This window comes from Anomaloglossus baeobatrachus, chromosome 7 (assembly GCF_048569485.1).
Source record: "Anomaloglossus baeobatrachus isolate aAnoBae1 chromosome 7, aAnoBae1.hap1, whole genome shotgun sequence".
NCBI lineage: Eukaryota > Metazoa > Chordata > Amphibia > Anura > Aromobatidae > Anomaloglossus > Anomaloglossus baeobatrachus.
Genome location: NC_134359.1, coordinates 17,428,569 through 17,442,029, shown reverse-complemented (window position 1 = coordinate 17,442,029; position 13,461 = coordinate 17,428,569). Strand labels below are relative to the sequence as shown.

At 49.6% G+C, this 13,461-nt stretch overlaps 1 protein-coding gene across 1 annotated transcript in view; it reads left to right on the top strand.

Annotated features, from left to right (window-relative positions):
• Nucleotides 1-13,461, top strand: part of CFAP65 (cilia and flagella associated protein 65) — a 91,654-nt gene that overhangs the window by 66,474 nt on the left and 11,719 nt on the right. The window contains 2 exon segments of the mRNA XM_075317089.1: nucleotides 1,786-1,920; nucleotides 6,553-6,834. Coding sequence (XP_075173204.1) covers nucleotides 1,786-1,920; nucleotides 6,553-6,834 — 417 coding nt within the window.

Below are 13,461 nucleotides of genomic sequence, written 5' to 3'. Positions count from 1 at the left end.
GGAGGTAACTCAGGATCAGTAATGTAATGTATGTACACAATGACTGCACCAGCAGAATAGTGAGTGCAGCTCTGGAGTATAATATAGGAGGTAACACAGGATCAGTACAGGATCATTAATGTAATGTATGTACATAGTGACTGCACCAGCAGAATAGTGAGTGCAGCTCTGGAGTATAATACAGGAGGTAACGCAGGATCAGTAATGTATGTACACAGTGACTGCACCAGCAGAATAGTGAGCGCAGCTCTGGAGTATAATACAGGAGGTAACTCAGGATCAGTAATGTAATGTATGTACACAGTGACTGCATCAGCAGAATAGTGAGTGCAGCTCTGGAGTATAATACAGGAGGTAACTCAGGATCAGTGATGTAATGTATGTACACAGTGACTGCACCAGCAGAATAGTGAGTGCAGCTCTGGAGTATAATACAGGATCAGTAATGTAATGTATGTATACAGTGACTGCACCAGCAGAATAGTGAGTGCAGCTCTGGAGTATAATACAGGATGTAACTCAGGATCAGTGATGTAATGTATGTACACAGTGACTGCACCAGCAGAATAGTGAGTGCAGCGCTGGAGTATAATACAGGATCAGTAATGTAATGTATGTACACAGTGACTGCACCAGCAGAATAGTGAGTGCAGCTCTGAAGTATAATACAGGGGGTAACTCAGAATCAGTAATGCAATGTATGTACACAGTGACTGCACCAGCAGAATAGTGAGTGCAGCTCTGGAGTATAATACAGGAGGTAACTCAGGATCAGTAATGTAATGCACGTTCCCAGTGACTGCACCAGCAGAATAGTGAGTGCAGCTCTGGAGTATAATACAGGAGATAACTCGGGATCAGTAACGTAATGTATGTACACAGTGACTGCACCAGCAGAATAGTGAGTGCAGCTCTGGAGTATAATACAGGAGGTAACTCAGGATCAGTAATGTAATGTACGTACACAGTGACTGCACCAGCAGAATAGTGAGTGCAGCTCTGGAGTATAATACAGGAGATAACTCGGGATCAGTAACGTAATGTATGTACACAGTGACTACACCAGCAGAATAGTGAGTGCAGCTCTGGAGTATAATACAGGAGGTAACTCAGGATCAGTACAGGATCAGTAATGTAATGTATGTACACAGTGACTGTACCAGCAGAATAGTGAGTGCAGCTCTGGAGTATAATACAGGATCAGTAATGCAATGTATGTACACAGTGACTGCACCAGCAGAATAGTGAGTGCAGCTCTGGAGTATAATGCAGGATCAGTAATGCAATGTATGTACACAGTGACTGCACCAGCAGAATAGTGAGTGCAGCTCTGGAGTATAATGCAGGATCAGTAATGCAATGTATGTACACAGTGACTGCACCAGCAGAATAGTGAGTGCAGCTCTGGAGTATAATGCAGAATCAGTAATGCAATGTATGTACACAGTGACTGCACCAGCAGAATAGTGAGTGCAGCTCTGGAGTATAATGCAGGATTAGTAATGCAATGTATGTACACAGTGACTGCACCAGCAGAATAGTGAGTGCAGCTCTGGAGTATAATGCAGGATCAGTAATGCAATGTATGTACACAGTGACTGCACCAGCAGAATAGTGAGTGCAGCTCTGGAGTATAATACAGGATCAGTAATGCAATGTATGTCCCCAGTGACTGCACCAGCAGAATATACACTCTTATTTCTGGGATCAGTTGCCCGTGCAGCATTTATTGTGTGATTTACGTTTATTCCTTTTGTTTGGCTTTATTTTCTGGACACTTTATAGTCCATACAGAAAGAAGATGGAGAGACCTCTTCCTGTGCTGCTTCAGCCGGAGACCGGGGAGCCGGACCGCTACAGAGAGAGCCCGAACGAGGCTCAGCAGGAGATGACTCGGGACGTCATGACCTCCATCATCCGGTGATGTGTTGTCGCTGTTCTCAGTTTTTATACCAATAATCCGGCATTTGTTAATGAGCAGTTAGGAAATCTGATTCCCAAACCCTCAATAATCCGGCATTGGTAAATCCCAGTGATGCCACCTAAAAGGAATTTCAGGGAATATTCACAAGTCTGCAAACAGACTAAAACATTTATCTGCAACGTGAGGCTCTGCAGCCTGTGTGACACTACAAGTCCCAGCATGCATCACACTCTGCAGCTTGTGTGACACTACAAGTCCCAGCATGCATCACACTCTCCAGCTTGTGTGACACTACAAGTCCCAGCATGCATCACACTCTGCAGCTTGTGTGACACTACAAGTCCCAGCATGGCATCACACTCTGCAGCTTGTGTGACACTACAAGTCCCAGCATGCATCACACTCTGCAGCTTGTGTGACACTACAAGTCCCAGCATGCATCACACTCTGCAGCTTGTGTGACACTACAAGTCCCAGCATGCATCACACTCTCCAGCTTGTGTGACACTACAAGTCCCAGCATGCATCACACTCTGCAGCTTGTGTGACACTACAAGTCCCAGCATGGCATCACACTCTGCAGCTTGTGTGACACTACAAGTCCCAGCATGCATCACACTCTGCAGCTTGTGTGACACTACAAGTCCCAGCATGCATCACACTCTGCAGCTTGTGTGACACTACAAGTCCCAGCATGCATCACACTCTGCAGCTTGTGTGACACTACAAGTCCCAGCATGCATCACACTCTGCAGCTTGTGTGACACTACAAGTCCCAGCATGCATCACACTCTCCAGCTTGTGTGACACTACAAGTCCCAGCATGCATCACACTCTGCAGCTTGTGTGACACTACAAGTCCCAGCATGCATCACACTCTGCAGCTTGTGTGACACTACAAGTCCCAGCATGCATCACACTCTTCAGCTTGTGTGACACTACAAGTCCCAGCATGCATCACACTCTGCAGCCTGTGTGACACTACAAGTCCCAGCATGCATCACACTCTGCAGCTTGTGTGACACTACAAGTCCCAGCATGGCATCACACTCTGCAGCTTGTGTCACACTACAAGTCCCAGCATGGCATCACACTCTGCAGCCTGTGTGACACTACAAGTCCCAGCATGCATCACACTCTGCAGCTTGTGTGACACTACAAGTCCCAGCATGCATCACACTCTGCAGCCTGTGTGACACTACAAGTCCCAGCATGCATCACACTCTGCAGCCTGTGTGACACTACAAGTCCCAGCATGCATCACACTCTGCAGCTTGTGTGACACTACAAGTCCCAGCATGCATCACACTCTGCAGCTTGTGTGACACTACAAGTCCCAGCATGCATCACACTCTTCAGCTTGTGTGACACTACAAGTCCCAGCATGCATCACACTCTGCAGCTTGTGTGACACTACAAGTCCCAGCATGCATCACACTCTGCAGCTTGTGTGACACTACAAGTCCCAGCATGCATCACACTCTTCAGCTTGTGTGACACTACAAGTCCCAGCATGCATCACACTCTGCAGCCTGTGTGACACTACAAGTCCCAGCATGCATCACACTCTGCAGCTTGTGTGACACTACAAGTCCCAGCATGCATCACACTCTTCAGCTTGTGTGACACTACAAGTCCCAGCATGCATCACACTCTGCAGCCTGTGTGACACTACAAGTCCCAGCATGCATCACACTCTGCAGCTTGTGTGACACTACAAGTCCCAGCATGCATCACACTCTGCAGCCTGTGTGACACTACAAGTCCCAGCATGGCATCACACTCTGCAGCCTGTGTGACACTACAAGTCCCAGCATGCATCACACTCTGCAGCCTGTGTGACACTACAAGTCCCAGCATGCATCACACTCTGCAGCTTGTGTGACACTACAAGTCCCAGCATGCATCACACTCTGCAGCCTGTGTGACACTACAAGTCCCAGCATGCATCACACTCTGCAGCTTGTGTGACACTACAAGTCCCAGCATGCATCACACTCTTCAGCTTGTGTGACACTACAAGTCCCAGCATGGCATCACACTCTGCAGCCTGTGTGACACTACAAGTCCCAGCATGCATCACACTCTGCAGCCTGTGTGACACTACAAGTCCCAGCATGGCATCACACTCTGCAGCCTGTGTGACACTATAAGTCCCAGCATGCATCACACTCTGCAGCCTGTGTGACACTACAAGTCCCAGCATGCATCACACTCTGCAGCCTGTGTGACACTACAAGTCCCAGCATGCATCACACTCTGCAGCCTGTGTGACACTACAAGTCCCAGCATGGCATCACACTCTGCAGCTTGTGTCACACTACAAGTCCCAGCATGGCATCACACTCTGCAGCCTGTGTGACACTACAAGTCCCAGCATGCATCACACTCTGCAGCTTGTGTGACACTACAAGTCCCAGCATGCATCACACTCTGCAGCCTGTGTGACACTACAAGTCCCAGCATGCATCACACTCTGCAGCCTGTGTCACACAGGCTGCAGAGTGTGATGCATGCTGGGACTTGTAGTGTCACACAAGCTGCAGAGTGTGATGCATGCTGGGACTTGTAGTGTCACACAGGCTGCAGAGTGTGATGCATGCTGGGACTTGTAGTGTCACACAAGCTGAAGAGTGTGATGCATGCTGGGACTTGTAGTGTCACACAAGCTGCAGAGTGTGATGCATGCTGGGACTTGTAGTGTCACACAGGCTGCAGAGTGTGATGCATGCTGGGACTTGTAGTGTCACACAAGCTGAAGAGTGTGATGCATGCTGGGACTTGTAGTGTCACACAGTCTGCAGAGTGTGATGCATGCTGGGACTTGTAGTGTCACACAAGCTGCAGAGTGTGATGCCATGCTGGGACTTGTAGTGTCACACAAGCTGAAGAGTGTGATGCATGCTGGGACTTGTAGTGTCACACAAGCTGCAGAGTGTGATGCATGCTGGGACTTGTAGTGTCACACAGGCTGCAGAGTGTGATGCATGCTGGGACTTGTAGTGTGACACAGGCTGCAGAGTGTGATGCATGCTGGGACTTGTAGTGTCACACAAGCTGCAGAGTGTGATGCCATGCTGGGACTTGTAGTGTCACACAAGCTGCAGAGTGTGATGCATGCTGGGACTTGTAGTGTGACACATGCTGCAGAGTGTGATGCATGCTGGGACTTGTAGTGTCACACAGGCTGCAGAGTGTGATGCATGCTGGGACTTGTAGTGTCACACAGGCTGCAGAGTGTGATGCATGCTGGGACTTGTAGTGTCACACAAGCTGCAGAGTGTGATGCATGCTGGGACTTGTAGTGTCACACAAGCTGCAGAGTGTGATGCATGCTGGGACCTGCAGCCTGTGTGACACTACAAGTCCCAGCATGCATCACACTCTGCAGCCTGTGTGACACTACAAGTCCCAGCATGCATCACACTCTGCAGCTTGTGTCACACTACAAGTCCCAGCATGGCATCACACTCTGCAGCCTGTGTGACACTACAAGTCCCAGCATGCATCACACTCTGCAGCTTGTGTGACACTACAAGTCCCAGCATGCATCACACTCTGCAGCCTGTGTGACACTACAAGTCCCAGCATGCATCACACTCTGCAGCTTGTGTGACACTACAAGTCCCAGCATGCATCACACTCTGCAGCTTGTGTGACACTACAAGTCCCAGCATGCATCACACTCTGCAGCTTGTGTGACACTACAAGTCCCAGCATGCATCACACTCTACAGTTGGCATGGCACTACAAGTCCCAGTATGGCATCACACTCTGTAGCTGGCGTGACACTACAAGTCCCAGCATGCATCACACTCTGCAGTTGGCGTGGCACGCTGGCACTTGCCATTTCACACCGGCTAGAGAGCAGCGGTTACTATATAAGGCTAGGTTCACACTTCCGCTGTTTTAAATCCGTCAGGTCCGTCAGCAACGGATCAGTTGTTTATTAGATGTCAACTGATGCAACGGATGTGTTTTTCACAGGATTCCTTTCACAGGAATCCTGTGAAAAAACTGATCCGTTGCATCCGCTGTGCGTCCGTTTTTTGACGGATCAGTCATGATCCGTTTGTGTTTGGGACAGCCCAGTGGGCGTGCCAAACATGCTGGGCATGCTCAGTAAAACATGACGGAATCCAGCACCATAGACGTACATTACAAGCGTGACGGACTGCGGCGGATTCCTGCGCAGTGCGTCAATTTTGACGGCCAGAAAAACGTTACATTACCACCCGGCGGTCAGCCAAAATACGACGGACCGCGATGCAGCGGACGCAACGCAAGGTCATCAGTCACAATTCGCCACTAATGCAAGTCTATGGGACACAACGGAATCCGCTAAACGGATTGCATTGTTTACCAGAGCCGCGGATTGTGACTGATACATTTTAACAGAAGTGTGAACCTAGCCTAAGAATGTCATCAGCTCCTGTAACACCGCTCATTATAACGAGGCCACGGATGATTACAGCGTGCGGCTAATTACAGCTATTACCTGCAGGGTGAGTACAATAGGGGCGGATTTACAGGGCTCGTGTTACTGTACACACCCGGGTAATATAGGGTCTATAGGTATTCACTTTGCACCGCGGCTGTATATAACCTATACTTTCCTTACCGTGTAGGAATCTCCTGGATGATCAGCAGTTTCATGTCGCGCTGATCCAGATCCAGAACGAGCCCCTGCCGTACTTCACCCAGCTACGCAGCACAGAGTCCAGGCCAAACACGACGGACGCCGCCACCCCGGCAGACCAGAGGGCGATGGCGGCCCAGTCTGCACCCCCAGAAGCGAAGGAAGAGGGACCATCAGACTCGCGGGTAGTGCCAGGAGATGCGCCACACGAGGAGACACGGGCCAAAATTACACATGTACCCCAAGATGAACAGAAGGAGAAGATTAAAAGGTAAAATGAACACACGGTGCAAATATTCCAGTGAAAATTCAATAATCCTGCACTCCGTGGGAACGACAGGGTGCCGGACTATTGGATGTTCTTTACCATTGGACATCATGACATACATGTACACAGAGGCTTCCATACAGACGGGTTTTCTGCAGTATCCCATAGAACAAAAATGGACAGAAAATGGTGACCTGCCCCGTGGGTTGTCGTATGTACAGAGGATTACGGCAGCATCATATCTCCATACACTGCAAGTCTAGTGCAGCCTGTAACACAGCGCATGGCGGCGGCACAGCTCCGCACTGTCACGCACTGCAATACCGGCTCTGCATGCGGGCTCCGCAATATTCTATAAGGCAGAGTATACATATAACCAGGCCCCTGAGGCAGAGTATACGTATAACCAGGCCCCTGAGGCAGAGTATACGTATAACCAGGCCCCTGAGGCAGAGTATACGTATAACCAGGCCCCTGAGGCAGAGTATACGTATAACCAAGCCCCTGAGGCAGAGTATACGTATAACCAGGCCCCTGAGGCAAAGTATACGTATAACCAAGCCCCTGAGGAAGCGAATACGTATAACGAGGCCCCTGAGGCAGAGTATACGTATAACCAGGCCCCTGAGGCAGAGTATACGTATAACCAGGCCCCAGAGGCAGAGTACGCGTATAACCAGGCCCCTGAGGCAGAGTATACGTATAACCAAGCCCCTGAGGCAGATTATATGTATAACCAGGCCCCTGAGGCAAAGTATACGTATAACCAAGCCCCTGAGGCAAAGTATACGTATAACCAGGCCCCTGAGGCAGAGTATACGTATAACCAAGCCCCTGAGGCAGAGTATACGTATAACCAAGCCCCTGAGGCAGAGTATACGTATAACCAAGCCCCTGAGGCAAAGTATACGTATAACCAGGCCCCTGAGGAAGCGAATACGTATAACCAAGCCCCTGAGGCAAAGTATACGTATAACCAGGCCCCTGAGGCAAAGTATACGTATAACCAAGCCCCTGAGGCAGAGTATACGTATAACCAAGCCCCTGAGGCAGAGTATACGTATAACCAAGCCCCTGAGGCAGAGTATACGTATAACCAGGCCCCTGAGGCAGAGTATACGTATAACCAAGCCCCTGAGGAAGCGAATACGTATAACCAGGCCTCTGAGGCAGAGTATACGTATAACCAGGCCCCTGAGGCAAAGTATACGTATAACCAGGCCCCTGAGGCAGAGTATACGTATAACCAGGCCCCTGAGGCAGGGTATACGTATAACCAGGCCCCTGAGGCAGAGTATACGTATAACCAGGCCCCTGAGGCAGAGTATACATATAACCAGGCCCCGGAGGCAGAGCATACGTATAACCAGGCCCCAGAGGCAGAGTATATGTATAACCAGGCCCCTGAGGCAGAGTATATGTATAACCAGGCCCCTGAGGCAGAGTATATGTATAACCAGGCCCCAGAGGCAGAGTATACGTATAACCAGGCCCCAGAGGCAGAGTAAACGTATAACCAGGCCCCTGAGGCAGAGTATACGTATAACCAGGCCCCTGACGAAGAGTATGCGTATAACGAGGCCCCTGAGGCAGAGTACGCGTATAACCAGGTCCCTGAGGCAGAGTATACATATACCCAGGCCCCTGAGACACCATAGTAAGTGCATGGTTACATACACTGCTCTGTAGGAGCTAAGTACTTTTTCCTCCTGACGTAGGCGTTTTTGCCTACTGACGTCGGCGTTTTTGCCTACTGACGTTGGCGTTTTTGCCTCTTGATGTCAGCGTTTTTGCCTCCTGACTTCGGCGTTTTTGCCTCCTGACGTCAGCGTTTTTGCCTCGTGACGTCGGCGTTTTTGCCTCCTGACGTCGGCGCGATTGCCTCCTGATGTCGGCGCTTTTGCCTCCTGATGTCGGCGCTTTTGCCTCCTGATGTCGGCGCTTTTGCCTCCTGACGTCGGCGCGTTTGCCTCGTGAAGTCTGCTTTTTTGCCTCGTGAAGTCAGCGCTTTTGCCTCGTGAAGTCAGCGCTTCTGCTTCTGACATCAGCGCTTCTGCCTCCCGACGTCAGCTCTTCTGCCTCCCGACGTCAGCTCTTCTTCCTCCCGACGTCAGCTCTTCTGCCTCCCGACGTCAGCTCTTCTGCCTCCCGACGTCAGCGCTTCTGCCTCCTGACGTCAGCGCTTCTGCCTCCTGACGTCAGCGCTTTTGCCTCCTGACGTCAGCGCTTCTGCCTCCTGACTTCAGCGCTTCTGCCTCCTGACATCAGCTCTTCTGCCTCCTGACGTCAGCGCTTCTGCCTCCTGATGTCACTGCTTCTGCCTCCTGATGTCACTGCTTCTGCCTCCTGACGTCACTGCTTCTGCCCCCTGATGTCACTGCTTCTGCCTCCTTACGTCAGCTCTTCTGCCTCCCGACGTCAGCTCTTCTTCCTCCTGACATCAGCTCTAGCTCTTCTTCCTCCTGACGTCAGCTCTTCTGCCTCCTGACGTCAGCGCTTCTGCCTCCTGACGTCAGCGCTTCTGCCTCCTGACGTCAGTGCTTCTGCCTCCTGACGTCAGCTCTTCTGCCTCCTGACGTCAGCTCTTCTGCCTCCTGACGTCAGCTCTTCTGCCTCCTGACGTCAGCGCTTCTGCCTCCTCACGTCAGCTCTTCTTCCTCCTGACGTCAGCTCTTCTGCCTCCTGACGTCAGCTCTTCTGCCTCCTGACGTCAGCGCTTCTGCCTCCTGACGTCAGCTCTTCTGCCTCCTGACGTCAGCTCTTCTGCCTCCTGACGTCACCTCTTCTGCCTCCTGATGTCAGCTCTTCTGCCTCCTGATGTCAGCTCTTCTTCCTCCTGACATCAGCTCTAGCTCTTCTTCCTCCTGATGTCAGCTCTTCTGCCTCCTGACGTCACCTCTTCTGCCTCCTGATGTCAGCTCTTCTTCCTCCTGACGTCAGCTCTTCTGCCTCCTGATGTCAGCTCTTCTGCCTCCTGACGTCACCTCTTCTGCCTCCTGATGTCAGCTCTTCTGCCTCCTGATGTCAGCTCTTCTTCCTCCTGACATCAGCTCTAGCTCTTCTGCCTCCTGACGTCAGCTCTTCTGCCTCCTGATGTCAGCTCTTCTTCCTCCTGATATCAACTCTAGCTCCTCTGCCTCCTGACGTCAGCTATTCTGCCTCCTGATGTCAGCTCTTCTGCCTCCTGACGTCACCTCTTCTGCCTCCTGATGTCAGCTCTTCTTCCTCCTGATGTCAGCTCTTCTTCCTCCTGACGTCAGCTCTTCTGCCTCCTGATGTCAGCTCTTCTTCCTCCTGACATCAGCTCTAGCTCTTCTGCCTCCTGACGTCAGCTCTTTTGCCTCCTGATGTCAGCTCTTCTGCCTCCTGACGTCACCTCTTCTGCCTCCTGATGTCAGCTCTTCTTCCTCCTGACGTCAGCTCTTCTGCCTCCTGATGTCAGCTCTTCTGCCTCCTGACGTCACCTCTTCTGCCTCCTGACGTCAGCTCTTCTGCCTCCTGATGTCAGCTCTTCTTCCTCTTGACATCAGCTCTAGCTCTTCTTCCTCCTGACGTCAGCTCTTCTGCCTTCTGACGTCACCTCTTCTGCCTCCTGACGTCAGCTCTTCTGCCTCCTGAAGTCAGCTCTTCTGCCTCCTGATGTCAGCGCTTCTGCATAGTGTATGAATAATCACTGGTTGTCTCAGGATCTGGATCTGCAAGAGTTTAAATAAGTTATAAATTATACAATATAAAAAATAAATTGCAAAGTGTTTGTGCTTTCTAATAATCTTCAGAAGCCCCCCACCCCCGACTGCCAATAAGTTTACAGTCAACCCTACATCTATGGTAGGTGTGATCACTCACCGCCTGTTATCACCAGGGGCGCTCTAACATCATGTCACAAATACCTGACTTTGGAGTCCTTTTACGCGGCCCCATATATTACCTGAGGCAGCTCCTACCCACGACTAAAGAAGTCAGCCGGTGCTTGTTTACCGTCATTAACAGTCATTACTGTTCCTCTGGAGCCTGAGCTATAAACTCTTTTCTGTCCGCACCTTTCTCAGATGTCCAGTCCCTCTCCTAATCTTCCCGGGCGTCCTGGCACTGATGACGTGTGGTTACCTTTATTTTCTCCCTTTCTTCCCTCTACACCCCCCTTTTCCATAACCTTGCTCCCTGTACCCTCATAACTAATTATTGTGTGACCCATTAAACCTCCGCAGGTTGTCCAGATCGCATCATTCATAGCGGCCGACACATGATCTATTTTCCGAGAGATGATCTGACATGGTGTTCTGTCACGAGGACGGCGAGGCCTTGGCTTATGCCACCTCCTTTTATCTCTGATCCTCGGTGTTACCTGGAATAAGTCACCGGGGAGACGGCAGCGCACGGCGTGACATCAAGCCCTGCGTTATCACCCTGCGGGGAAACGTCCCCGAGTCCGGCTCATCGTATCCTGCATATAATACAAAAAAACAGGCGAAAAGGAGAAATGATGCTCAAAAAATAATTGTATATAAAGTGCTGTGGCAGATTAAAAACACCTACAAGGTCAAGGAAAGTGCAAGGAAACAACGGGGAGAAATCTCCTACTGACAAGGATGTAGCACACCTAATGCATGAGAATCACAATAACAGGGTATGGCAATTAGCCATATAAAAGGATTAAAGTGCATAGATGATAGGGAAATAACCCAAAGGTACCTTTGAATACTAATAGACAAAAAAAAAGTCAACCTAAATTGGAGAACAGAAATGCCCCTGGCAAACATACCAGTTTAAATGTAGCAAGGAGTCCACAGGCACCAGTGTCAGCGTGGATAGAAATCCCAGAGATCCGATTCCCCAACGTACGTTTCACATCAGTGAAGAGAAAGACCATAGTACCAGGATGTACTGTGTGCTGCTTTTAAATCTACCGCCGATCATGTAACACAGATCGCCTAATAGATATTGAGGCGGCACATGCGTGCATAGCCGCCATGTCCCCACACTGTTTAAGCGGCGCATGCGCACACAGTTGCCGCAACCCTGCGCCACACATCCGGCAGTCCGGGCACTCCACACATGCGTGAGAGGCACGGAGTAACCATGACACCCGCGCAAACGCAGGAACCCTAAAGGACGCTGGAGAACACAATTTTCGCGAGTTGGGCTCTGCATGCCACCACATTGGATTTGAAATGAAACCTCTACAACAGAATTCAAGTGCAGATTGTAACGTTTAATTTGAAGGTTTGAACAAAAATATCTGATAGAAATTGTAGGAATTGTCACATTTCTTTACAAACACTCCACATTTTAGGAGGTCAAAAGTAATTGGACAAATAAACCAAACCCAAACAAAGTATTTTTATTTTCAATATTTTGTTGCGAATCCTTTGGAGGCAATCACTGCCTTAAGTCTGGAACCCATGGACATCACCAAACGCTGGGTTTCCTCCTTCTTAATGATTTGCCAGGCCTTTACAGCCGCAGCCTTCAGGTCTTGCTTGTTTGTGGGTCTTTCCGTCTTAAGTCTGGATTTGAGCAAGTGAAATGCATGCTCAATTGGGTTAAGATCTGGTGATTGACTTGGCCATTGCAGAATGTTCCACTTTTTTGCACTCATGAACTCCTGGGTAGCTTTGGCTGTATGCTTGGGGTCATTGTCCATCTGTACTATGAAGCGCCGTCCGATCAACTTTGCGGCATTTGGCTGAATCTGGGCTGAAAGTATATCCCGGTACACTTCAGAATTCATCCGGCTACTCTTGTCTGCTGTTATGTCATCAATAAACACAAGTGACCCAGTGCCATTGAAATCCATGCATGCCCATGCCATCACGTTGCCTCCAACATGTTTTACAGAGGATGTGGTGTGCCTTGGATCATGTGCCGTTCCCTTTCTTCTCCAAACTTTTTTCTTCCCATCATTCTGGTACAGGTTGATCTTTGTCTCATCTGTCCATAGAATACTTTTCCAGAACTGAGCTGGCTTCATGAGGTGTTTTTCAGCAAATGTAACTCTGGCCTGTCTATTTTTGGAATTGATGAATGGTTTGCATCTAGATGTGAACCCTTTGTATTTACTTTCATGGAGTCTTCTCTTTACTGTTGACTTAGAGACAGATACACCTACTTCACTGAGAGTGTTCTGGACTTCAGTTGATGTTGTGAACGGATTCTTCTTCACCAAAGAAAGTATGCGGCGATCATCCACCACTGTTGTCATCCGTGGACGCCCAGGCCTTTTTGAGTTCCCAAGCTCACCAGTCAATTCCTTTTTTCTCAGAATGTACCCGACTGTTGATTTTGCTACTCCAAGCATGTCTGCTATCTCACTGATGGATTTTTTCTTTTTTTTCAGCCTCAGGATGTTCTGCTTCACCTCAATTGAGAGTTCCTTAGACCGCATGTTGTCTGGTCACAGCTAAAGGCTCCAAATGCGAAACCACACACCTGTAATCAACCCCAGACCTTTTAACTACTTCATTGATTACAGGTTAACGAGGGAGACGCCTTCAGAGTTAATTGCAGCCCTTAGAGTCCCTTGTCCAATTACTTTTGGTCCCTTGAAAAAGAGGAGGCTATGCATTACAGAGCTATGATTCCTAAACCCTTTCTCCGATTTGGATGTGAAAACTCTCATATTGCAGCTGG